Consider the following 27,017-nt stretch of genomic DNA (forward strand, 5'->3'; position numbering starts at 1 on the left):
CTTTTAAAACTTAAACTATTTTCTTCATTATCACCTAAAACAGTTATTGTAATGATAGAGACCTCCGACATTTATTTTTTAGAAGAAGAATGTTATATTGTTTTAACATATATATAATGTAATTAATAGAGCTCCAGCATGGGACTCTGAGGTCGTAGGTTCCATCTCCGCCTGTGCACCAATGATCTTTCTTAATATGTGCGTATTCAACATCCGCTTGAACGGTGAAGGAATCGTGATAAACCGGTTTGCTTTAGACCCGAAAACTCCACAAGAGTAAGGCAAAAGAGGCTAATCACCCATTAAATCACTTGCCTATTAGATTGATTATGAAACATATACATAAAACTGAGGCCTGGACCTAAAAAAGGTTGTAGCGCCACTGATTTATTTTATTATTGATTTTATTTTTATAAGATAACAATTTAATACCTAAATAAAGAATTGGATTACATCTTCATGGGCTCCATGACTAATTCAGTAAGATTGTTTTACATTACATTAATGTCTTTCATTTGCATGAAAAATTAAGAAATTTCATCAGTTTTGCTGTTATAGTCGTGGTAGGCCCTTTGTGACACCAGAAAATTAGCGTCAAACTTTATATAAATTTAAAAAAATACCATAGACAAACAAATGTTTCACTGTCATTTGGTGTGTATTCTAAAAAAATATTTAGAAACACCGTCAACCTATAAACTGAAGCTGATGAACAAAGTTTCTTAAATCATTTACATTAATAGAAAATATATAAAATTATTGACGGTGTCTCTAATATAATCTCAACTATTTGCTCGGAATTTAATGGTTTCAACATAGTTTGCGATTCACGACTAACATTAAAATATAAATTAAACTAATTATTCTAAGTGGGCTTTTACAGCATTTAAAAACAAATTTTCTTAAAAATAATTCTATCATACTAACATATAATTCGGATTGGTAATATTATCTAAATATAATTATCACATTTTAAATACTCAAAATTTGTAAAAGGTTTTAAAAGTTTTTTACATTTATACTATTTTTTTCACCGTACCTTTACATCGGTAATTTTACATTGCTTTACGCAATTTTTTTTTTAAACTTAAGCTAATAATTCGAATGCTTAACACTAAATTATCACAATTTACATTAGCAGGAACTCGGGTTACATTCCTCTAATATTTCTATCATTTTTTTTACATCTCAAAATCAACATCTAAAATCAAAATGCCGATTTGAAAAAATACTTAAAAAACACTAGAACACCACCTGTCTCTGAATTTGTTATTCTAAATTGTTTTCATTATCAAATAAATAGGTAATGAAATAAAAATATATTTCGAATTAACATTATGACCTTTAACTAATAGTTTGATATTGCAAATCGGAAAGAATCAAACTGACTGGCCCTTACAATCGGTTCTGTTTCTTTAAGATAAAACGCAATTTCCTTACTTAATATTAAACAATACAATTTTCTATACATCAAAACACACCAGAATAATTCATGATAAAATTGGTATTCACAAACAAAGTGCAGATTTAAAATGCGTCAACCAACGGCAAACCCAAATTTGATATAGTTTGAATGTGGCATAACATACAGAGTAATCCTGCAGGTAATGTTTCTCCATTTTTTTTCGAGCCTACGGAACGGCTATAAAGGGAAGTCATCGCAGCCCATGGACACTCATTTTAGTGGGTGCTGGCCTTGAGGGAGGCGAATACTCTTTCTTTAAACAGAGGTGGTATCTCCTACGGAAGCATAGGAGATACGCTAGTTCGCAAAAGAAAACGTCTTTATTTGTTTTCCAAATATTCTATCGTTACAGTTATTGATACGTTATACTTCTTGTGAAGCGGACCGTGGACATTGCGTCTATTACATTAGATAATACTTAATTGATCAGAAGGCATTGAGATTTGAATTAAAACTAAATGTTCAATACCATCACATCAATCAAAACAATAACTGTTTTTGTAACGAAATTCTTGTTCTTGGCCTGCATATGCTGAAACAAAAACGATGTTAAATCACGGTTAAAGTAATGATTGTCTCTTCTGTAATCTTCTAATGGGTCTGGCAACATTTCTCCGTTTGATTTTAGTTGGCTTTAATAATGAATTATTGTATAAATGCTCCTGTAAATGGTGTAAACGAAATGAAAACAAATGAGTGATTTAAATAGGATTTAGTTTGTTTCACAAAAAATTACAGAATATTAAATGAAGCACATAACTTCTTATAGCTGGTGCCTTCCTCGCTCAACGAATAAGTATCGCAATACAGCGAGGAAATGCTGCCAGCGTTAAAGGTACACCGCCACAGGGACCAAACCCTTTATGTTTATTTTTTTTCCTTACTTCTTATCTATTGTAATAATATTTCGATTTTATTATGTTCTTGTATAACTTTAAGTAGTAATTGATGCGTCATTAATAGAGATCTTCAAAATACATTAACGATATCTGTCTCTGGATCTCATTAAGCATTCAGATCAACATCGTTTGGTATGTTCAAAAATTCATATTGTAATACTTACTCAACGTAAAACAGCTCCAAATATCCTCTGCCCTCTCGACATGAGTAATTCCACTGCAGCAACTGCAGCAAGAAGCAGCAGTAACGCTATCAACGCCAGAGCAACGCGACAACGTCTGCGCTGTTTATGCCTGCGAGCAAGGCGCCTGGATAGTTCCTCACCTCTCGCACCATCAAGAGTGAAAAGCGCGCTGGCTGCCTGAAATTGTAGAAAGCACATTATTAGACATCTTCTTGGAACTACGCATTGCTCCCTTTTCGCAAGGAGTGCACAAGATATAGTCCAGCGTTTCTCTCAACTGTTCACAAAGCAGTCTGATACATCAGACGCTGGGATGATCTTCTTTGAATTCTGAATTCCAAAACTTATTAGGCCTATTACACACCGCGCAAGATTTATTGGCAGCGGGGTCTAGGGACGCCGGTCATAGTCTTGATGCATTTATTGGATTAAAATAAGGCGATACAAAACCTTTATAACATTGCACTGTAACACATAACTTAACATGTAACTCCTCCAATTCTTCAGAATTATTCGATGTGACATAGCAAAAAGGGCGCTATATATGTATATATACGCTTAACTGGCATATGCAGGGCAACCGAACCAGTCGACGATGCGTTGGACGGCCTCCTACTAGGTGTCCAGATGACTCATAGACTGTGGAGGCAAAGGGTTGGATGCAATATGCAGAGAACCGGTCGCTCTGATAAATTTAGGGGAGAGGCCAGCAGTGAACGAACGAACGATGTGTCAATAGCAAATACCTTTCGTTAATAGAAATTATAAAATAAAACATAAAGCCTTTTAATGTTTAAATTATCTGTGGTCGAACGAGTCAATTGCGTGTTTCGATTGCATAAATTCAGGTCTGAAAAATCGTAAATAAATATCACTGGAATTTCAATAATTAAGGTTATTTTGACGAAATTTTGGCGATATTCGTATAACATTGCATTTATTGTATGCACTACTAATGTCTACGGTTTTGTTTGCTAAGAATTAAAGTAAATTCGCGATATATTATTTCCTATATAATTAACCCAGTCATAATATTTATCACAAAAAAATATTACCTAATCTTAAAATAAAATAACTAAAATATATTATTAAAAGGAGTCCCTTTAGGCAAGGTTCCGAAGATACTGGCAGCGTTCCCCCTTTGAATAGCTAGACTAATTATGCATATTGCATATATGCATGTTGGTTGCATGTAGATGGGAAGGGGCCAGTGTATCTGAACAGGTTGCATTCCATACCATCACCCGGCCCGTCTTCCACTTCCAACTCATACCGTCCGGTCTCTTGCAATTCCAGTCGGTTCAAGTGAACTTGGCACGCCAATAGGTTTTTGGCATGATAGTCCATGATGTCGACTTGTCGCCTTGTCGCCTTGTCGTCGATGTCGACTTGTCGATCACTGGGACATTTATAAGGAGCGCAGACCGTAACCCCAAGCCGTAGACAGGTTGCGATTCGGAGCGTGTCAGGCTCAAGAAATGTTCCTGTATATAACGAAGGGTAAGCGTGAAGCCAGTAGCTGGCCTCATGCGTACCTACAGCCAAAAGCCTAGCACGCGCTAAACCTGAACTACAGCTTAAAATATTGTCATAAGTCAATTTGCAGTTTATGTCGTCCCAGCTCCTCTGTGAATTTAGAGAAAATAGCAAATTTTGATCTGGGCATGCAATTAAGGAAGCGTTTCTAGCTTCTCAAAGTTTGAAGGAAATTCCCTTAAAATTTTACTTATGAGATTTGCTGAACTATGGACAGAAGATTAGAAAGCTGATAAATCGACACTGGAAATTTTGCAAATCCTTAAACCATCATAACGCATGGGTAGGGATGATTGTATCCAAGATTGCTCGTTAGCAAAATTAGGTGAATGCATGGTAGATCCGAAAGGTTTGGTAAATATAGCATTTGCATCTTCAAGGAAAATTACTATAATTTCCTTAAAATATAATAAACGTGATGTAATTTATTCATAATAACCGCTAAGTGAACATCCGACATACCGTTATCAACAATTTCACAGAATATTTGTAACAGTACTCGAAAATCATTATTTTGTTAACTGTTTTATTGTGTAACGCACAACACGGATGTTCCTGATTTCAGGCAATACGAGCTGCAGGTATATTTAATTATATTCAAAAAACCTCAGGATTTTTCATAATGCCTGAAATCAGGAACACGTTATTATGAACGTGTTGTGCGTTACACAGCAAAATAATTAACAAAATGATTAAAATGTGATGTTTAGTGATGTGCCCATGGACACTCTCAATGTCAGAAGCTCGTGAAGGCTGTATGCCTTTTAAGAATTGGTACGCTCTTTTCTTGAAGGATCCTTAGTTGAATTGATTTGAAAATAATTTAGCTGGTTCCATATAGTGGTGGTACGGGGCAAAAACTGCCTAAAGTTGTGGAATGAGGGATGTGTTCCATTGCAATAAGATTGGGCATATTTTTTTTGTGCTCTAGTATTTGATGGCCCCCTTGAAAAGCCTCCTCCATATTGTCCATTCCTCTTTTTTCCTTGATTGTTCTCAATGCATTGTTCAGATCTAATTATCTTATTTTGGATGATAGGGATCTTACGTTGAAAGTGCATCATTTTGTGTTTCATATGTACCTAATGAGGGGTGGTCGCATCCCCCACGGGGACCAGCCGGACGTGGGAGTAATTTGTCTAACTACCTTACCGAAATTAAGGCCATTAAATCTTATTTTCAAAATTCACAAGTGTATACAACGATTAAAATAATAAAATTAATAAAGCATTGTGTCGATCCCCCGTTGTGCACCCACTTTTGACTAGACCAAAAAGTCGATGGCATGTGTCAGGCACAGAAGGATGATCACTTACTTAGAAATGATCACGGAACAGATACAGAAATTTGAGGCCCGGACTTAAAAAGTAAGTAGTAGCGCTATTGGTAAGAATAATTTATGTCTGTATTTCTTTTCTTTTACTTAACTTATAAAAAATTGAAGGCTTCTGTAATTTCCAACAGTAGAACTTTAATAAAATAATTGTTACAATTGTGTGTTTCATGCTCTACTGACAAATATATTCTGTAATGTTAGTGCGATTGTGAAGTCAGAAATAAAATACAAATGCGGGTCAAGTACGAAATATTATACAAAGAAAATTATTTTAATAACAATGGAAGATAAACGCCATGTACGCAGGTGCTATTGTGATTCATTTCAAATATATGTTAATTGTAATTTTGCAAAATAAAATGGTGTTTGAAGAATAATATTGTATTTTTTTCGATATTTTGGTGGTAAAGACAAGAGTAAAGACTCCAACCATTTACAAAATTATTACTTTATTTTCCTAATTTCAGTATGTATGATACCGATAGTCGAGTCGACGGGAATTATGTAAACCAGCATTCGTTAAGGTACATATATAATTTTAGTTACTAATAAGAAGCGTAAACCATAAGCGTAAATGTAAACAATCATCACACTTGAAGCCAATACCAGCTGTTTATTTCTTACCACAGTTATAAATTGTATTTTAACTGTAATGTCCAATAACATAAGTGTCATGTAAATCTATGAACCTTGAGATAAGCCAAGATGATTTTTGTTAGCGTCGCAACCCCTCTACCCGTGATTTTGTGTTAGTTATGAGCTCATAATTTAAACCATTAAAAGGTTGTAGGAACACACGCGTACCGCCCTGTATCAGCAGGGTGCGAACAAAAACACCACCCAAAAGGGCCATACACCCCGAACGGGCCAAAGCTGGCCAAAGTGCAGCATAAACCCCCATCATTTAAGTCAGTTCTTGCTCAGCTTCTTTCGGCTTCATTCGGGCTAGGACAATAAAGTAACAAAAGAACGTACACAGCTCCGCAATTAAACCTAATTTTGGCAAACTTAAAAAGTACTTTATATTATTTAATAGTCGTCATTGTATGGAAGACAAGCTAAACCAACCAAAGCCGAGTAATTTCGACGCTTTAGGGGTTTGTATATTTACTTCACAATAACTTTTTATTTCTTATAATCACAAAAATTCATATTTTGAAAACAGTCCTAGAGAGTCTACCTTTTTTATATTTTGCATTCTGACAAGCTTTTTAATCATCAGCCTTAAGGTTAAGGGCAGACACGAGCAGTTAGTTTTTTATATATATATATATTTATATATAAACTTACGAAAATATCTACACATAGATAAAATATATTTCGGGCTTTCTCAGAGAAAGTGTTCTTATGAAACAAGCTTTTCCTGATATGTATTAAATTGCAAATACCAATCGTAATGTCTAATAAACCATGTGATAAATTACTCAATATAAAATGGAAAATAATGTATTTCTAAATCATTTAATAAAAGAAAATATTATCTTCCTTATGACCTCCCTAGCGACTGCTGAAAACCGTGTGAAATTCCGTACAGTTTTTATGTTTTTTGTTAAAAGAATGATGCGGGGAAGGATTTTACCGTGTAATATAGTAATAGTGGAAGATTCTGCATCTTCTATCGCATTTACCATGAAGAGTGTTCAGATAAATTGTTTGGACTAATACCTGCAGCTGAGTTGCATTATCGGACGTCAAGGCAGTTTACAAAATACCATCCGTATCACCTCAACGTCCGTCATTCCACAACTAAGCGTTTCTTAAGACTTTTATTGCCGCGCACCACCACTATGTGAACCCGCTGCCCACTGAAGTATTTTCTAACGAGTTTGACTTAGGATCCTTCAAGAAAAGAGCTAAAAGGGAACAAAATTTAAGTTTGAGAAAAGATTCTTATATTTGAACTGTTTATTATTTTTTTGACTAATTGATTAGATTGAAAAAATAATGCTATATATTTTCGCTTATACTGATTAAACACTGATTAACGCCCTACAATAGAACACAAATAATCTATCCAAACGCGGCAATTGTTTGCAATTCTCCAACGTTCTTGAGTCTGATATGCTTCTTAATAATTTAGTAACAATTACCTCTTACCTTGCCAGTACTTGACAATGATATGTGGGAACGATCAATTTTGAGCCAATTATTCTCTAACCTGAGGCATCGTGACAAGTGTACGTGATATAAAATTATGTTATAACGTATAGCATACCAGACAAATATATTAGAAGTTGAAGCTTCAGATATACAACCTTATTTGTTTAATACTTGCTCTTCTGTCTCTTTCGATTACAGATCACAGCGTAAACACAACTTAACAGGAAGAGACGAAACATACTTTAGCTAAAATGTACTATTTTTATATTAGATAAAAGCGTTTCTGTATAATATTCTTCGCCGCTAGGGCTTCGTAATATATGCAAATCCGCCAAAAACAATAAGTTAATATATTATAATTAACAATATAGTATTGTATATGTGTGGTTTCCTAAAAAGTGAATGTTTCACAGATAATATTATTACGAAACTTATATTTGAAACACAGGATATAGTTAAAAATTAGTGTCACTTGCCAATGTGCATTTCCGTTTAGCAATAAATGTCAAATATCGCATTCTACAAATAACATTCATTAGTAGTCCAATTATTACTGGGAACTTTAAATAATTTGAATTGAATAAAGTTATTCTTAACATGCGCAGTTGGACTAGTGTCAACGTACGACTCCATTCCTGGTAGCTAGAGAGTACGCGAGAAAGATATGGCAGTCTTTTTAATAGCAATTCCTTTTCTCATAAGGAATATTAAGGACCACGTCTGCCACCATCATAGCGCTGGGTTGGCAATTGACACCCACTTAAAAATGTAAAAGAAAACGTGTCTACCTTAAAATAATTTAAAACAGACACATTTTTAACTCCATGCAAAGCTCTTCGATTTAACGACAAACGCCCTAAAGTGTCGAAATCTCTCGGCTTTCTCGTCAATCAAAATACTTAATTGTTACGGGTTGGAAAACACAGATTAAATGCTCTAAGTACTTTTTAAATTAAATTTTAAAGAAAACTGAGGCAAATGTAGCTTTTACACAAAAGATTAAATATTTAAGATTAATAGTAGGTTATTTCTTTAAAATATTTTACTGATAATTTTCATTTCACTTAGATTTCATAACGGCGAAGAAGGAAACGGATGTTTGGTTGAAACAAAGATGGACGGCGAAACAGAACACATCGACAAACTATGGGTGACGCATTTATAAGGTTTTAAGGCGACATTATTATTGTGCGCTTACTTATCTGTTTTTGTAAATCTAGAGAAATATCTTAAATTCATTACATTTATCGTAAATAACGTATCACAACTATTATACAATAAATATTTAAAATTCCTCAACTCTGGTAATACAACTTTTTACGTATTGTGTCCTACAAGACTGGTCCTGAAATACCTCTCTCGTAATATCCGTCAAATTAATCAAAGGTTACGCGAATACTAAAATAAAGCTTTACACAATAAATAATAGAGATATTGCTTATAAATAAAGAAATAAATTGTATACCAATGGATGAATCGCGCGAATGGATTTTTACTAATATATCAATACTTAATATACTGACAGAAAAAAAATGTTAAGAACTGATAGTTTCCAAATCGCCGACGAGCACATGCACAGGTATATAACCGTTGCTGTATTATCATTACTTAAAAATAAAGTTTTTTTTTGTATTATTAAACTTGTACTAAAATACCTACTAAAAATTAAAAGAAGGAATTTAATTAATACAAATCACCTATATACAGATATATTCTTTCTCATATAATAAGCGTTAATAAGATACCAATAGCCTTAAAGTATCAACTATTAATTCACATTTTACCATTGAATTAATTCTAATTTATGTGTACCTCAATTTTATGCATGTACGTTCAAAATTAACAATTATAAATGGCGGAGTCGTAAAATTAAGCATCCATTAAAGGCCCAATAAAATATAAATAATTATCGTTTCATATCGGCTGGGATTACATAACTGGTTGATTCATGTTGTAAACGTAATATAAAAAAAACAGATTTCGATAGAAATAAGGCTATGTAATGAAAAATCTTTTTGTCATATAGACCAAGGGGCAGAAAGAGAAGATGGCACCCCAAAAAGTTTACAGAAGAAATGGAGAAAGAAAGCCATGAACAGAGATATTTGGATAAACTGGAGGAGGCCTTTAACCGTGAAGGGTTGCTGATAAACGCTATTGAAGGAAGCTAGGATATAAGGATAACAAGAAATAAATGTATACAACATAAATTATCTAACCTGTATATTTTACTTCTGTAATGATTGGAAATTAATCAGGCTTTTATTATTATTCGTGAATTTCATCTTAACGCAACTTAACCAATACGACTTATGGGCCTTCAAACAACGATTTAGTGTCAAGTCACATTTTGTCATACAGGAGTATGTATACATAAAGCTTTTTTTTTCACTTGGCGCCACCGACAATCGCCTTAGGCGGGATGCGGTAACAGCAGAGCCTTATACGCTTCCCGATACGATCCGGCGATTGCGTCCGCCTCTTCACGCCCATTGTTAGTTTGTGAAGATACTTGATACAGAAAATATCCCTCACCGACCGGGCCATACGCTTTTACGAATAGCTCGGGTCCGGTTAGGAGAGATCGGGTCCAGTACTTGCAGGGATAGATCACCATCCCTTTTTTAATACTTAAACGTCAAATCTGTGAATCCTCATGTAAGCGCAGCGATTAGTAAGTTAAGTCTCTCGTACGTCATAAATATATTGGATTTTGACAGACCACAGTCATAACCTTAGTTTCTGAATCTGTCCCTTAGCTCGTAATTATTCCGCTCAGCTCTGCCATAAAAAACTCTGATAGAATACACTCCGACCTTCCTCATAATCAATAACAAGACGAACAGGGATTGAAAGCACAAACCACATTTATACAATCATTAATTATTCAAAAACAAATGTAACCAAAATATTCCAAGCCCTGGCTACTTCGAGGTTGTTGGTATTTTACAAGAATTTCATTGCAACATCATTATTGGCACAAACAAATTTTAATGAATATTCTAGCGGCAACTAGTAAAACGTTGATTAGAACCTGTATAGTGTATAATAACATTATTTGTACAGATAGTAAATCTTAACGCCTACAATTTCATTTATCACTAATGTAAAAATTCCAATTTGGACAGAGTTAATTTAAACCAAATGAAATCTTTTTTCACGACTTGCATAACGAACTAGATATAAAATATATTTAAACTGCCGTATTCGGAATACTTATATTTATGTAAAGGACGAAAGGACATAAACATTTTGATTAAAGGTAGAAAACATAGTGGGCTCAGTGATAAATATGTGTAGCTCATCTGCTCACAGAGAACATTTTTTTCTAATTTATATTTTTTACTTTTCTTAATAACTATGAATTTATGGTTTTCGTGTTTAAAAAATTCGATAGATTTTGTCAAATTTGATGAACTTTTCATCGCTGGTAACCATTATTTTCTGTCTGTCTTAATCTATACTAATATTACATTAATGTATAACAATTATCATGACATGGATATAATCTGTATTATTTAATATAATGATTGTAACTTTATAGATTTTAAATACAATTGTGTCAAATCCCAAGCTGGATTCACGACTGCTACATCCGGATGCGCGTTTGACCAATCATGGTAAGTTACCACCACCTCTAAAAATGCACCAATGACAACATACTATACACTATAAATCTTTGATTTATTATATCTATTTATTTGAACTCAAAAGAAAATACACTAACATATTTAAATGACATTATAATTTACAAGATAGCTATTAAAATCTTTGTCATTTTTTTTAATAATCATAATTCATCTAAAAAACAAATGTTTTAAATGGTCAGAAAGTATCTTCATATGTTAAAATCCAATTTTTATAACATACTTGATTAAGAAATTCTTGTTACATTAACATTCACTTTACTTATGATATCCGAAATGTCGGCGAGCTATCAGTAAGTATTCGTAATCTTAATATTGTAAACAGAAGCTATCAAATTATTAATAGCATAATTGCCCTTAATTTTAATGCTACGAATTGCAACATAAGTTTATAGATAACGAAATATTGCGATATAATCATAATTTACTCGGAGATACATAAAATCGTTATTTACGGTTTCACTTTATTGAAGGAAGGAAGGATTTCCATTCACTTCGCTAAATTATTTTATGTGGCCACGATAAAGCAATTAAATATAATATATTCTTTGTTTTTAAAGGGTTTAGCCTTACAAAACTTTCCGTGCATGTTTGGTAGGCGTCAACTGTCTTTTCATCGTTGAGATTCCGATAAAAAATTGCCAGTTTTATGATAAGTTATGTAAATTGAACATAAAATATGAAAATAGCTGTTTTGGATATATATTTTCGCAGAGTCGTCAGAGACTGTTCGTCGTTTATGGGGCAGAAGGCTCATCTCACACATTCAGGCACTCACACTGCAAGTAGGCTCACTCACAGGCCTTTTAAGAATTGGTACGCCCTTTTCTTGAAAGACCCTAAGTTGAATTGGTTCGGAAATACTTCAGTGGGCAGCTGGTTCCACATAGTGGTGGTAAGCGGCAAATGCCTTAATAAACGCTCTGTTGTGGAACGATGGACGTCGCGGTGATACGGACTTTTGATATAGTTACATCTGTGGACGAATCTTGATGACAGATCTAATACATAGATTCCACACAGCTTCAGCCAAAATCTCTTAGGATCTACAAGGACAGGAACTAAAAAAATCCCCTATAGATTACCTAGCTGATTTTTTAAAGAACTTATTTAAGCAAATGCATGCATATTCGTTGAGAGACAAAACGGTCAGTATAAATTCATACGTTTATATCTAATTCAGAAATAGACGCTATTATTATAGGTGTTATAGTGTTCAAGCCACTCGATTCGTGCGTTACCTTCATGCAAGATTGATTGACTGCAGCCAGTGAGGCATAAACAAAGACGTACAAACAATTTCAAGCGCGATTGATTTATGTAAATCGATGAGGTGCTCTTCAGGGTCCTATATTAGGGCCGCTACTACATTATATTTATATTAATGGCAATATTAATTTGATTATAAACTGTAAACTATAATGGTCAGAATAATTTATTAAAACTTGATGTATAATTCAATTCTGAGTTATACTTCAAGTTCTGAGAATTTTATATCGAGCTCTGATACCTATTAGTGGAATCATATATGAAGATAAAGTACTCTAGAAGTAAAAAAATTACTTTAATTTAGGTATGACGATAAACACAGACCGTTCTCCAATTTGGATGTATAGTCGGATTTATGAAAGAAGTAATTATAACAGCTTAACCTTTAGTAAAATAGTGTTTTTATAGAAGAGTCAAAAAAACTATTAGTTTTCCTACTTGAAATACGATATTTGGTAATCGCGGGATTGTCTACAAAATCTTATCACAAAACTCAAAGAAATTTTAATAATAATACTATTATGAAATGATTACTATAAATGTGTAACACCAGTGGTTATTAATGCAACGGCCTTGTTAATGTTGTATTTATATGAAAAATTAAATTAGTTTATTCTGAACGCAGTGTTTTCGACAAGAATAAGATGCATTTTGCAAATTCCATCTCACAGCTCATCCTTCTTAGGCAATTCCTTTAGGATATCAGCCATTACGACGTGGCTGCCCGACTCCATTCGATTGGCTACCTCCCTAATATCTTTTAAAACTCTTCTATAAAAACATTTCTAAGCCATATCCTGCTCAATCGTGAGTTATGTAATTCTTGTATTCTCTTTGCTCTTTTCGATTAACCTTTTTAATTAATTTTGTAATATAATGTATTTGCCCTCATATTTATTTTTTAGTTTTTTCCTTACTAGGATTACTTGAAAGAGATAGCTAGTTAGCGATAAGGCCGCCCGTTGCATCTCTTATGATTTTATTGTATTATGTTATTTGATTTTAATGTATTATGTTATAGTTAATACTATAAAGACGTTTCAGCATATATGAAAGCACTAAAACTACACGATACACACATCATAGATTGTGTATATTATTAGAGCTAAAAATGTTTAAACATCGACAGGCTGTTCCAGACAGACTTTGTTCATTTCTTATTGTCTTTTTAATTTTTACTTAAAACTGGGTGGACAAATAAAAAATGTACAATAGGGCAACGTTTACATTGTTTTAAAATTGGCCAATCTTTCCGTCGTTGTGGTCACATCGCATCCGCTCTCTGTCCTTCGTACGTTTTGTCACACATTCTCGTCTTTGTACCATCGCCTTACGAATTTAATGCAATCACTCGCTATTATATTTCACAATATATTGCACGATTAGTATGTACGCATAATTTATAAGTCATTTGTTTTGAAATATGAAATGTACATTAATTTAAAAGCTTAACACTTAATGTATTTATCACTGCAGTTTTAAGATACTTTTACGTGTTGTTGCGTTGTTCAATTCAGTTACGTTCACATAGAAAAAATAGGTACAATTTATATATGATTAATTAAAGAATTTATATTTTTATTTAAGACGAAATACAATGCACAGAGCCGATAAGAACTTGGAGAATCCGATCGTGGTTGTCACAGATGGCAAAAGATCACGTGGACCGTGGTCGTGCGCCAACCAGAGGGACTGATCAAGTGAAAGACTCATCGTCCTCATAACAGTTCTCAAGCAGACTGTTATAAGGGAGGCGCTGTACAGAAACTGATCCGCTCCAGATGTTTCCTAGCAGACCGTGACGCTCAGACATGAGCTACCGAAGCTAGCTGAAGAGAGAGAGAGATCCTTTTAGGAGTACAATTTGCGAAAAGCTAGGACAAATGGAAGAAATCTTTAAGATGGATTTATATTTTATTGAAATAAGTTCATATATGAATACATACGGTTCATACATACGGCACATTAATAGAATGTCATTAACAAAACACATATACATTAATAAAGTTTAGGCAATAATGTCGGTACTAATAAATAAAAATTAAGATCTCAAAATTAATGATGTACAGTTAAATATGATTAAATGTTGAAAATAGTCGGTGTCAAGGACTTAAGTGTTATAATCAATTATACATTAAAATATAAAGCTTCCAATTTATTTAACGTACATACAATGTCATACGTAAAGTGAAAAATTTGCAAAGTTTGTACTGTCACGTAGAAAAACTTATACGAATGTTTTATTTGATAATTCAAGAAAATGCGCAGCGTTATTTGAAATAAAGAAATTGCGTCTGTAACGTTTTTCTATATTATTAACGGGCAGGAGGCTGATGTTAAGTGATGAACACTCACATTACCAGAATGCTCGAAAGAGCGTTGCCAGCCTTATAGGAATCGAAACACTCTTGTCTTGAAGGTCCCTAAGTCGAATTGGTTAGGAAATACTTCAGTAGACAGCTAGATCCACAAAACAGTAGTGCACGGAAAAACCTGCGTAACAAAAATGTCACTTGTGGAACGACGGACTTCGTTGTGATACGGTTGAGGAAACAGCAGGTATTAATCCAATCAACTCCTCTGAACACTCTCCATGGTAAATGTAGTAGAATATGTAGAATGACCCCACTCAACGCCAAGGGATCTAGCCGGTCGGAAAGTGACTAGTCGCCGACGATTTGAATCGTTCTTTGTTGATTCAGTGGATGGAGCTGGTACTAAGAGTAGTTGTATAATAAGCTTGTGTACTCATTAAATGGAGATCGGAAAAGGAAATAGACAACTTTATGACCTGTTTATCGGACAGTAATTCTTGTCTATGTTTTACGACTTACGGCACGTACTTAGCAAGCTTATGAAATGGTGAAAATTGGCTTAGTTATTTTAGTAGTAAAAGTTCTAAACAAACAATTAAGGATCGTAAAGTCTCTTGACACCTTACGTAGCGTGTTCAATGATCACTTACAGGGTCTATCCAAAGTTACTACGGCAAAACACAGCAAATATTTATTTTCTCCACAAACTAAATACTTTCTCACTTTTGTCTGTAATAGTACCGTCAAGCGGTGAATCGTGTCGCAATGCCCCGCGGCAAGGCAGTTTCGCGGTCACCGTCAGCGCCAGTATAGTCGACATACCTTCTAGCAGTAGCTCAATATTTGAACTCATGAAGTATATAACATTAGAATAAATTTCACCTTCTATTATGGAAAATTTACCAAGAATCATTTAGCCGCCACGGCCGGTCTCTAGAGTCTATTTTAAACTAAAAAATATACCTATAGGTTTAAATAAATCTAAATATTTGGCTTTCTAGATAAATACGGTGGTACCTACGTTCGTTCTTTGTTTAAGAAGCTGATAATTTTATCTCTTCCCTGTATGTATATTTTAGAAAGGTTTTTATTCGTTTACAAAGACATTAATATTTTTAAGTAACGGGAATATACATCTATCGAAGTACACATGGGGAGTAATTGCCAAAAATGATTCTGGAATTGTATAGGAAAAACATCTTTTGTATGGCAATTAAGGTTAAAGTAAATTATTATTATTTCTAGCTTAATTCGTTCTGTAACCTTGCTCGTATCTCAAGGCAATTTTCCCCACTGAAATTTAGTTGTAATGCCATCAATCCGTTCCAGCACCCAAAACACCACCTAAGTTAAGTATTTTTGAATAAGAAAATGGTATCACGCTTAATTCAATAGACATCATCTTCTGTTCCGGACCCATGGTTATAAAAATAAATGTGATAATGTAAAACAAGCATACAGACTGAGGTCTGGTGGGTGGGTGTAACTGTTGTGTAGTGTGAAGTGTTCCTTGTCTCTCAAAACACTATTATATTGAGGTACCACTGTATCTCTTTTTAGTTACTATAGGATAAAGCTGGAAGCAATAATAAGAAACAACATAGTTCTCGAAAGTTGTCTTAAACATTTTGACATTTCTGTAATATTTTTTTTGCAATATTGGTTTCATCCTAGTCCGTGTTTGAGCTAAATTGTTCTAACAAAATCCGGTGAAAAGTAAATTGAATTACTATCCGTTACGAAACTGTAATCGTTGGAAACCGCGTGTGCCGGTCACGTGTTTATGATTAATTAATAAGGCTTAATCATTGCAAGTATTCTAGTTTTTGATATAACATGATATTCTACTTTCCAGTAGCAAATATTGCTTTATCTGTGATGTCACACCTTCAAATCTATTGCAATTATAAGCAGGTTATATCAGCTATCAAAGAGTTGACATCTTTCTAGTATATAATTAATTCAATATTGTAATGAAGGTTTTCTTCTACTATAGTATAAGAACTTTATACAGAAATACAGTACAATTAAAATAGTTAAATAAAAAGAAGACTAACTGGCGGCGTTATCGCTTTCGAGCGATCTCTTCCTGGCAACCACTGTGAATGTTTTTTTTTTATTACGTAAGGCATTCATGTAAAAACTGAAAGGGAAAATAGTAAAAAATATACATATGAAAAAGAAAAAATGCACATAAATGACGATCATTTCAGATCACTTAGTATGACTGTTAGGCATACAATAAGAAATGAATGTACAGTAGAGATTTAAGGAAGGTAGGAGATAACTAATCAAATAGGGATGGGAAGTGAATTCCATAGACCTATGATTCCTATACCTATGAGCCATGGGCTCTTAAAAATAACAAATAAAAGACCTCAAAAGTACGCTATATGTAATCTGCAAAGTCTGCGAATCTACCTCAAATTGAAGCTTATGTTATAAATTCACTATTAATACGAAAAAAACGTCCCAAAAATATAAATTTCCAAATAAAAATCATAATTGCAAGTACGGGTACATTACATGTTAAAAAACATCTGCAATATAATTTTAAAGAGCTGGCGACACTAGTGGATGTTAAATATTGGCAATATATCACATCTAAATAAGGTTCCTAGCTCGGGAGATCATTATTGATGCAATATTTAATAGTTAAACGCTAATCGTTGTATCGATTTAAATGATTAATGAAACGATTTATTGTGTAATTAGATATTGTCGTTACATCAACCAAGCTATCAGCGACGTGTGCTTTGTATTAGTTGTTGTTTGAAAATGTTATGGAAAAAATTAAAACATATACATATACAGTTCCTGTTGTAAAACCTACAACGCTACAACCTTTGGTCATGGCGACAGTTTTCTGTTTCGCGTTCCTTCAAAGTGAGACCGAGTGTAAAAGAATATCCGAGCGGGGAGGAGAATGGCACACAATGCGAAATAATCATTAAAAAAAGGTTTTGCTGTCTATTATATATTTGGCGATAATATATAATAGACAGCAAAATATTTAAATAGATAAAAACTTGTTACTCCCGTTGAAAAAACTTGTGACGCTAAAGCCGTTGGTCTTGGCGACAGATTTCTGTTTTGTATTAATTTTATTCAATAGGTACAACAACAACTTGTAGGTCATCAGCCTTCTGAGCCTGACACACGCCGTCGACTTTTTTGGGACTAAGGTATGCCGGTTTCTCTAAGATATTTTCCTTTTTTATATAGAACAGGCGTCAAATAGGCTCATCTAATGTTAAGTGATCCCGCCTCTCACGGGCTTTCAATGCCCAGAGGGCTCACGAATGCGTTGCAATGCGTCTTTTTCCTCACCGTACGAGTGAGTACTACATGCGCATATAGAAAGTCCATTGTTTCAAATCCGAGGTTCGATCCTCGAAATTGTAGTTTTCTATAGGTTGATTTAAAAAGATTTTTGCTGTTAATTTTATATTTTAACAGGTATGTAATTGGATTTCAATGCCTTTCATACTTTTTTCTTAAAATATGAATTTAGCAGGATTCTTTTTTGTGGCCCAGCAACAATAATCCTTTGGAGTTTTCAGGAAAGGACTGAACATATATTACCATATAAAATAAAAGTAGATAATTTAAGAAACGACTTACCAGTAAAGACATGCCTGTAGATTTAGGCATCATGGTGACATCACCAGGTCGTACGCCAGGCCCACAATACGGTAACGATGGTCCCCGGTTAAAGCCCCTGCGCGGGTCATGTAGGGCTAGAAGGGCAGCGTGAAGCCGCGCCCTAGCAGCACTCACACCGCCAGCCCCACGGACAGCCGCTTCTACCACTTGACCCACATCTTTCTCCCATCTAATATTTCAAAAATATGTCATACATATACCAATTAGATTTAACGACAGAAACATAACACAGCAGATCCAAAATTTAAAGGTACAAGGAACTAAACTAAAATGAATCATTTTAAACCCACTATGCAAAGGCGCTGCTGACCGATTGCGAAGGGCCAGGGCGCCGGTAGAAGTAGTCGCCTGCTTTGTAAAGCAAGTCAAAATTTTGCAATCAAAATTTTATCAGTGAAACTTTTTGTGGGTATATCCAATGTGTTAATTTTATGCTTTTTGTTTGTTTTACACTTTTAGAGATGTATCTGTTTTGTTTCCTAAATGAATAAATAAATAAATAAAACTTCAACGTGATCTTGACCGTCTGTATATAGTCACTAATAAGAGATCAGGGCAGTTCATTCTCTAAGGGGGAGCAGACTTGGCAACGTCCCTGTCGTAGTTGGTCACTATAAAACATATTTCATACTGACCGGCATCCTCCCAAACAAGAGCGGATATCTTCTTTCAAACTTCTGGAGAGGGTACATGGTGGAGTGCCATCACAATCGGAGGTACTTTGAGATCCATTCTTTTCAGAGTCTGAGAGCCTCGGCTCAACTTCATATTCCTCATTCTTTGGTAAACTTGGTGATACTCGACCGTGGCTGCCTCCACCGCTGCCATAACCTAAAATTAAAAAAGTCAAAAGTAACAGAAACTTTGTCAGGTCATTATTTAAAACAGACGTCCGTTTAAATACTTCTTGATTTCCAACACACAAATATACAGTATTTACAATATTCTTAACCTACATAGTAATAATAATAATCAGAACTTGATAAATAAAAAATTTAAACAAATTTCAAAAGTTTGGTCCCTGTAGAAGTATACCTTTAATCCTGGCATTTCCTCGCTGTATGTATACTTACGTTTTAAATTAATATTTTTTTACAAAATATAAATCACATACAAAATATAATTATTTTTTTTTTAACTTATGTTTATATCAATCAATAACAAATAGGTTGATGAGTTTATTTTCGATTGATTTAATGCATGCAATGGTAAACTTTATACCAACTATTATTACATGACGAATTCCACCAGTATATTTTATATTAGAATTAACATTACGATTTTTGTATGATCCGGAGAAACATGATAACGTATAGAGATCACATATATTTATTTATTTTCACGTAAAACAGAAATACAGTACAATTAAAATAATTAACGAGAAAGGAGGAAACTAGCGGTCTTATGGTTTCAAGCTACCTCTACAAGAAATGCAAAACTATAAAAGACATATATATGTCTTAGTCCAACTGAATGAAAGATAACAAAGCATTTAAAATATATGTGGACAGTGAATATATAGTAGTAATCGGTAAATAATGATGCATTCCTTTTACGAATGCGGTAAAAGGAAGAGCAGTAACAAAAGATAGATGATGAAAAGCCTAACATTTTCTACCTGATGAGTAAGATGGCGCTCGTCGAGGGCTCCGGGTGTCATCTGCGACCTCCACCGACTCCGTCTCCAGTGAGTCTACGATTATTACTATCTCTTGTTCTTCCTCTTCGGTGTACAAAGGGTTTGACCTGAAATTTAGACATCTTACTACTTGGACTTTTCTAACAGAGGCAATGAATAATATTGTTAATTATTTATTTCAGATTATAACCACGTGTAGTTTTAGTTAGAGAAAATAACAAATCGGTTTTAGTTGATATGTATTGGTAAGTAAACAAAACCCACGATTTAAGATACGTGTTATTTGTGATCAACATATTCAGGATACTATTGGTGCTACGCCTAACTTGATGCGTCAAGGATGTTAGCTTTTTCCAAACGACGGCATTAAAAATACCATCCGTAACACCTCGATGTCCCTCGTTCCACAACTGAGCGTTTCTTAAGGCAGTTTTGCCGCGTACCACCACTATGTGGAACCAGCTGCCCACTAACGTATTTCCGAACCAATTCGACTTAGGGTCCTTCAAGAAAACCAACCAGGCTCCAGAAGATAAACCACTCGTTACATGTAAATTGTATTCGTTTTTAGACTAAATAAATTCAAAGTCCTCGTCAAAGGTAAATTAATCAATAAAACTTTTTATAAATTTGACTTATATTTAAATGATCCTAATCATTGGGATTTGCTCCAGTTCAAACAATTTGTATGACTTGGCGATTAAAAAAAGAGGCAGAAAGTTTCTTGCCCGCTCTACGCCCTTCACTTGCGAACTGGTAGTAAATGTAAATTTACAATTAATTTAACTTCTTTTCTGCGTTCATAAGTGGAGTTGTTTACCTATATGAATAAAGTTATTTTGAGTTTGAGTTTGAAAAGAGCGTAGTGCACTTGCGAGTCTTCTGGCATCGTGATTGTCCATAGGCGGGGGTATCCCTTAAAATCAGGTTAGCCTCATACCCGTTGCCCTGCGATTACATAAAAATAACCGTCAGCATGGGTCTGGGCAAACGCACCTGATGCACTGCAGAACCTCGTCAAGCCATTGGGCTCATTGCTCAATAGCAACCTGACCGTGTTGCCGTGTTGTTATACTGAATGGGTAATTTCAGTCATTTCATTCGTGCAGCCTCCATAGGCTGAAGTGACTAACATTACGCCTTGAACAGAGAATAACTTTGACTCGTGGCCAATTTCAGGACCAGATTTCTACCCCTGTTGCCCAATTATATATTAGCAGTTTCAAAGAGGCTACGAAGATGAATAAAGATTTTAAGCCAATCAAAATATAGATCAATATTATTATTAATACCGAGTGAAAACGAAAGCGTTATAAGAAAAGTATTTTTGCTTCAACTAGCTTCATATTCTCGGGAAAATTTAGTTCGCTTCATTCCATAGAGATTGCGTCTCAAAACATTGAATTTTCGTGGAAAATGAAATTGCTGCTAGCTACACTTTAAGTTTTGATTAAAAACTGAATTCGACTGTCACAATTCGAGAACTGCGGATTAATCAGAGAGTATTATTAGTTTTAATCTAAGGCTAACACACCAGTGTTGGACTTGTGGCTCCAGCGTGCGACTGTCATCCCTGAGGTCGTTGGTTCGATCCCCGTTTGTGCACCAATGGACTTGTCTATATGCGTATTTAACATTCGCTCAAATGGAAAACATAGTGAGGAAACCGGCTTGCCTTAGACCCAAAAAGTCGACGGCATGTGTCAGTCAGTCTGATCTGATCTGACTTGCGCATTAGATTAACAAATGGTCAGAAAACAGATTCAGAAATCTGAGTTGTAGTGCCGCTGATTAATTTATATTTTTTATATATATAATACCATACGATCAGGCATGATGTCATATGACCATATCATATCGTGACCAAAACTGTGGTGGATAATACTGAAAAAAAGGATTACTCTAAGAACTGTTAAGGATCTGCATAATTCAAACTTGTAATATTTTAAATTTGACTCTGCACAAAGATATCATTTAACATTAGTAAGACTAATTAGTAATTTAATAAGGATATTTAATATAAGAAAGTCTCGAAATACACTACTTACAGTCTCTATTAAGGGGAAGAGGTGAAAAGAGCCTAACGTGCACTCACAGTAATTCACTAACTCGGTTTTGTCCTTTTCAATCTTCTCACTGGACCCGTGGTGTCAAGAAATTGAACTATCTACTTTATAAATAATAAAATAAACGAAACCAATGTAGATCTTAGAGTAAATAAAAATCTTATTATGATTCGAGCTCTGGGAGGGAAGTGGAGACAAAAGGTCTCGCACTGCTAAGATAAACGCAGCAATGATGCGCAACTAAACATTTAGGAAGACTAACTGCCACATAAATTTGAAATTTTATACCCTCACGCCACATATATAAATAAATATGATAAAGTCTACCCACTTTAGAATAGGGAAACCAACTACTGAATTGTTTAGAATAATTGATCCACCTCAAAGGTCTCACAAAGACATCCATAGTCACCAAAAATGCCTATTTTACGGGGCATAGAAAAGAATTTAAAAAATAGTATAATTCGTATTTAAGCACATTAGAAAGTCAATAACCTTTTCAATGCGTCACAATAGTCAAAACAAACAATAGAATATATTTACATTAAATAAATCCTTTGAGGGATTACGCACATTTGTACGCAAAACATTGCAAAACACAACAGTCACTTCACTATGTACTTACGACCTTAGGATGCCTTGTCTTCAACACATTCAAATACAGACAAAGTATGCAGGAATTGTAAAGGAATAAAGATTTTATAACTTATATATTTTAATCTAATATTGTTTATATATATTATATTCACTGTATTGCTTATAATAGAAATAATACTGTTTACGCTGATTTTGCTCATTTTAAATGCTGAGTCCATTTAACCATTAACCAGTTCAACTCATTGCTTAATGCAGTGTTTGGAGTAGAACACAACATAGATGCTAAAGAGCTAGTCTGCTCGATTTTTGGATTCCTTATTTTAGCTATGAAAGCCGAACCAGCGCATATTATTTTACCTAGGAAAGGGAGCATCATGGATACAGCTTCCGGTAACCAAGGCCCACACCACGTTTGAAAATAAATTTTAATTTAGGCTGGGTCTTATATGGCTCATTGAGTGTGAGATTTAAAATCAGTTATTTTCGTTAGTTTGAGAGATGTATCATGACCCAAATAACAAATTATTTGCGGTTGGCAGAAATCTTCAATGAATCAACTAAATGGCTTCCTGTACAGTCATGTAGAAGACCTATTACGGCTTTCTTCGTGATAATGTTGCTTTCGCTTTGTATTATTGTTTAACCGCCTCCTACGTGACTGCATAAACTCACCTAACTAAATAAACCTGTATGTATGTATATCTTTTCTTGAAAAGGAGATAAGCCGTTGTGAACACACCTTTCAAATTGAAACATACAATTTTTCAGCGACCATAGAACGTTTTAATTGACTTAATATCACAGAGACTGTCAGACTAAATAAATAACCAATATTAACTTGAAAACATGCCAATGCCATGATTAATTTAGAAAAATCCAAGAAAAATTTTTATACCTTCTAAAAAGTATTAACGTTGTTCAGATTTATATATGTGTGTGTTTAAGATGTAATTTTATAACAATAAATCAGATTTTAATATTTCTCTTTCATATACATTTCTTGCTTCCTCTCAAGGTGGAGCCTCCTCAAGCCCTTAATTATCTGATCGTATAGGTATATGGTAAGCCTGACTATCGAGCTTAGAGAAAATTTCACCACCTTGATCCTCTGGTCGTACCCGTAGGGTTTTGTCTTTTACCATAGGTCTCTTAGTGCAAGCATTCCCTACTAATGTATATATTCACTATTTATGTATTAGAGTACATCTGTAGGGCTTAGTGATCCGTAGGGTTCTTAGGTCTCACCCTCTCATATATTTAGTTATCTATGCAGCTTGCCAATTCATACCAAACAGATACTCCTGACATTTATGTCGTTGAATTTTAAATACACGTTTCACAGTCCACCAGCTGGCAAGCTGTGCTATTGTGGTGTAGTGTTAACAGAAATAGTGTAAGCCTGAGATTCTTTTTTAAATGCCACAAATCATATTTAGGCGGTATCACAAAGAGTACTTGTCTACATTGCATGATCATCAAAGGTCATCCTCTCACAACACGACACTCGGGTCACAGCCATTTGTCACGCTATCTAAATGTTTAACAAACCCACATTAGGAAATAGTTTTCTCTTGTATCAATAAGGAACGCGTTGTGGCATAAATAGATAAAGGCCATCGTTTAAAAATTACTTTAGTAAAAAAAGCGCAATTAACTACATAAGTTAATTTATGTTTAAATTACATTTTTATTATAGTAATAATATATTAGCCAATTATTTCAGATACTCTTACACTTAAACACATTTATATTTATATCTTATTTTTTTTAGGTGAGTGCTTTTTTTGGCGAAGGACCTTTCCAAATCCCGCATTCATTCATGTCTGCACTGTGCCAATATTGCCAGATGTATACCACGCCTGCTGTTTTCTTAATCTGGTCTCTTTCTGGTCTCTTTTGCCTTTACCATCAGTTTGATACTTTATTGCTCTATACCCATTTCCAGTTAAGTTGATTTATTTTTACATTTTAATTAATCAATTCTTAAGTATGTGTGAAGATGTGTGCTGTTGAGGATTTATCTATATCATATTGTGCTAGAATTTAGATCTCTTTGAGCTTCAACTCTATTAACTTCCTTTGTTTATGGAACACCAGATATTTATTTTTCACATCGGTAAGAAACACAATTGCAGAATATTTATGTCCAACGTCCCAATACGGAATTGGTATTGGGGGTGATTTAAAACATTAGATATCCTGATTGTCATGTAACGTCTCTGTCGGAGTATCAATCGTAGGTGCTAGGTTAGAAGAACAGAACACCTACGATTGAAATTTTGTTCAAGCTTGCTGTGCTAGCTTAGAAGTGGTTATAACAAAAGCGGGTATGATATACCCATGGATGAGCATACTATACCTAAGTACCGGCGGCATATCATCGAGTGCTCGGAGCGGATGCGGCGTGTGCGACGCAAACGCGCGCGCAGGTGCGGCGGTGGTACCGCGCCGTCCGCCCGCGCACCCCGCACCGCACTCGCCTCCCCCTCCACCCTGTAAAAAAACACATTGTAAATAATACTATTGAGCTTAACTTCATTTAGCTAATAATAAACTATGCACCCATTATTAACGACTAGATTTCTGCATGTTTCATTTGAACATTTTATCTAAAAGCTAATTGAGAACTTAGCCGCTTCAATAATTAAAACAAACACTAGCACAATAGTTGATAAATATAACTATTAGTTTCATAATCAACTAGCGGACCCGGCAGACGTTGTCCTGGCTTAACTATGAGTATTGATTTCGAATTGGTAAAAATACATCAATATTCCGATACTCCGATCGAAGCATTTATTTTAAACGATATTCATTTTTCTTAGATCCTCTTTGACGATATTTGCAACACGCATTCTGTCAAATGAAAAAAAATGCTATCGTATCAAAACCATTCTTAAATTTTCGAAGTTTCCGTGCAATATTCTTATTATTTATTTCATAAGAACCTTCTCCTGACAATACAAACAACAAAATAATTAGCGAAATCGGTCCAGCCGTTCACGCGTGATGCCCGGACCAAGGGAAATAGGGATTCATTTGCTATTGACTATTCGAAGATTTTGCACTTTATAAATTACAAAATTTTTATAACCAAAAAGCTGTTACCCGACCTCGCCCTAAAGTAATTAAATAAACATGTTATTCTAAAATGTTTAATAATCCAATTAATTCAACGGTCTAAGGTACAATAGATATAATAACCAAGGTCTTCTCTCATGTACCCTTTTCAAAACTTTGACCAACGCCTTAAGCAGTAAAACACATAATTATGAATTCCTTACGTAATTCTTTTGAATGGGTTCTTTGTAAACACGCACGTATTCGTAAGATATAATATTACTTTGAACAATAGAGTTGATTATCAGTAGAAAACCTTTAATTTTATGAATTGTTTTCGCATACATATGACATAGCGATTATGAGGAGTGGTGAAGACTTTCCTTTTTCTACTTGAGCGTTCTACGTTCTTCATTTGAGAATTTTTGCAGACAATATCAAGAAAGGGTATTTAATTTGATATATGCCTGAAGGCAGCACTGTTAACTTAGTTGTTTTACGAAAGAGTCTTTGCCCAGAGGTCGTCCTTAGCGCCCCCGGCGATGCAAATTTTAATGCACAAACATCTTAACTAAAGACTTAATAAATCAGATTCCAAAACCTCGCAATAAGTTCTTAAAATATCTTAATTAAGAATAGAATTAAAGATTATGATTAAAAGCTCTTTAATTATATTTAGGTTAACAAAGAAGCCCAAGGTAAACTCCCCATGTATGAGACAAGAAAGAGGATTTGTTTAAGCCTCTAATCTTTAATAGAGCTAAGATGCCCTAAAATAGAAGTGTCAATGGGCAAATAGCAAAATGTATTGATAAAAGATGGACTTTATAAACAAGAAGAAGAAGGACAAGAGAGCCCTCAAAAATAATGTGGATAGAAGATATAGAAGCGTTAGTTAGTCAGCGAATGGAAAGAAAGCCATGGATGGATAGATAAATTAGTTAGAAGCTGGAGGAGGCCTTTTCCGGTAAAGTTCTGATCAATTGTACTAAACGAAGTTAGGATATGTATATCAGCAAGTAGAAAACAATGAGTTTAAAATTTAGACTGTTATTGTTAACATTTGTAAAGATTGGAAATAAACAATAAAATTTATAATTTATTACAGTTTACATAAATTATTTTTTTTAAAAATCTAAATATATAGCCAAAGATGGAATACATATATTATAGTATAGTATAGTTGTACTGTTGTAAAACAAAAAAACTTGGCACTTTAAAAGAGGGGCGGAGAGTT

The 27,017-nt window shown here is 34.3% G+C and overlaps 1 protein-coding gene across 1 annotated transcript; it reads right to left on the minus strand.

Moving 5' to 3' along the window:
• Positions 1–2: 2 nt before the first annotated feature.
• LOC123713861 lies at positions 3–25,165 on the minus strand. Its single transcript, XM_045667757.1, has 6 exons — positions 25,080–25,165; positions 20,037–20,164; positions 19,054–19,249; positions 18,377–18,587; positions 2,529–2,726; positions 3–1,997 (listed from the first exon to the last, which is right to left on the minus strand). The coding sequence occupies exons 1-5, from the start codon at positions 25,094–25,096 to the stop codon at positions 2,529–2,531; spliced, it is 750 nt and encodes a 249-aa protein (XP_045523713.1). The 5' UTR covers positions 25,097–25,165; the 3' UTR covers positions 3–1,997.
• Positions 25,166–27,017: the final 1,852 nt, after the last annotated feature.

The sequence above is a fragment of the Pieris brassicae genome, chromosome 8 (genome assembly GCF_905147105.1).
Source record: "Pieris brassicae chromosome 8, ilPieBrab1.1, whole genome shotgun sequence".
In the NCBI taxonomy this organism is placed as follows: Eukaryota; Metazoa; Arthropoda; class Insecta; order Lepidoptera; family Pieridae; genus Pieris; species Pieris brassicae.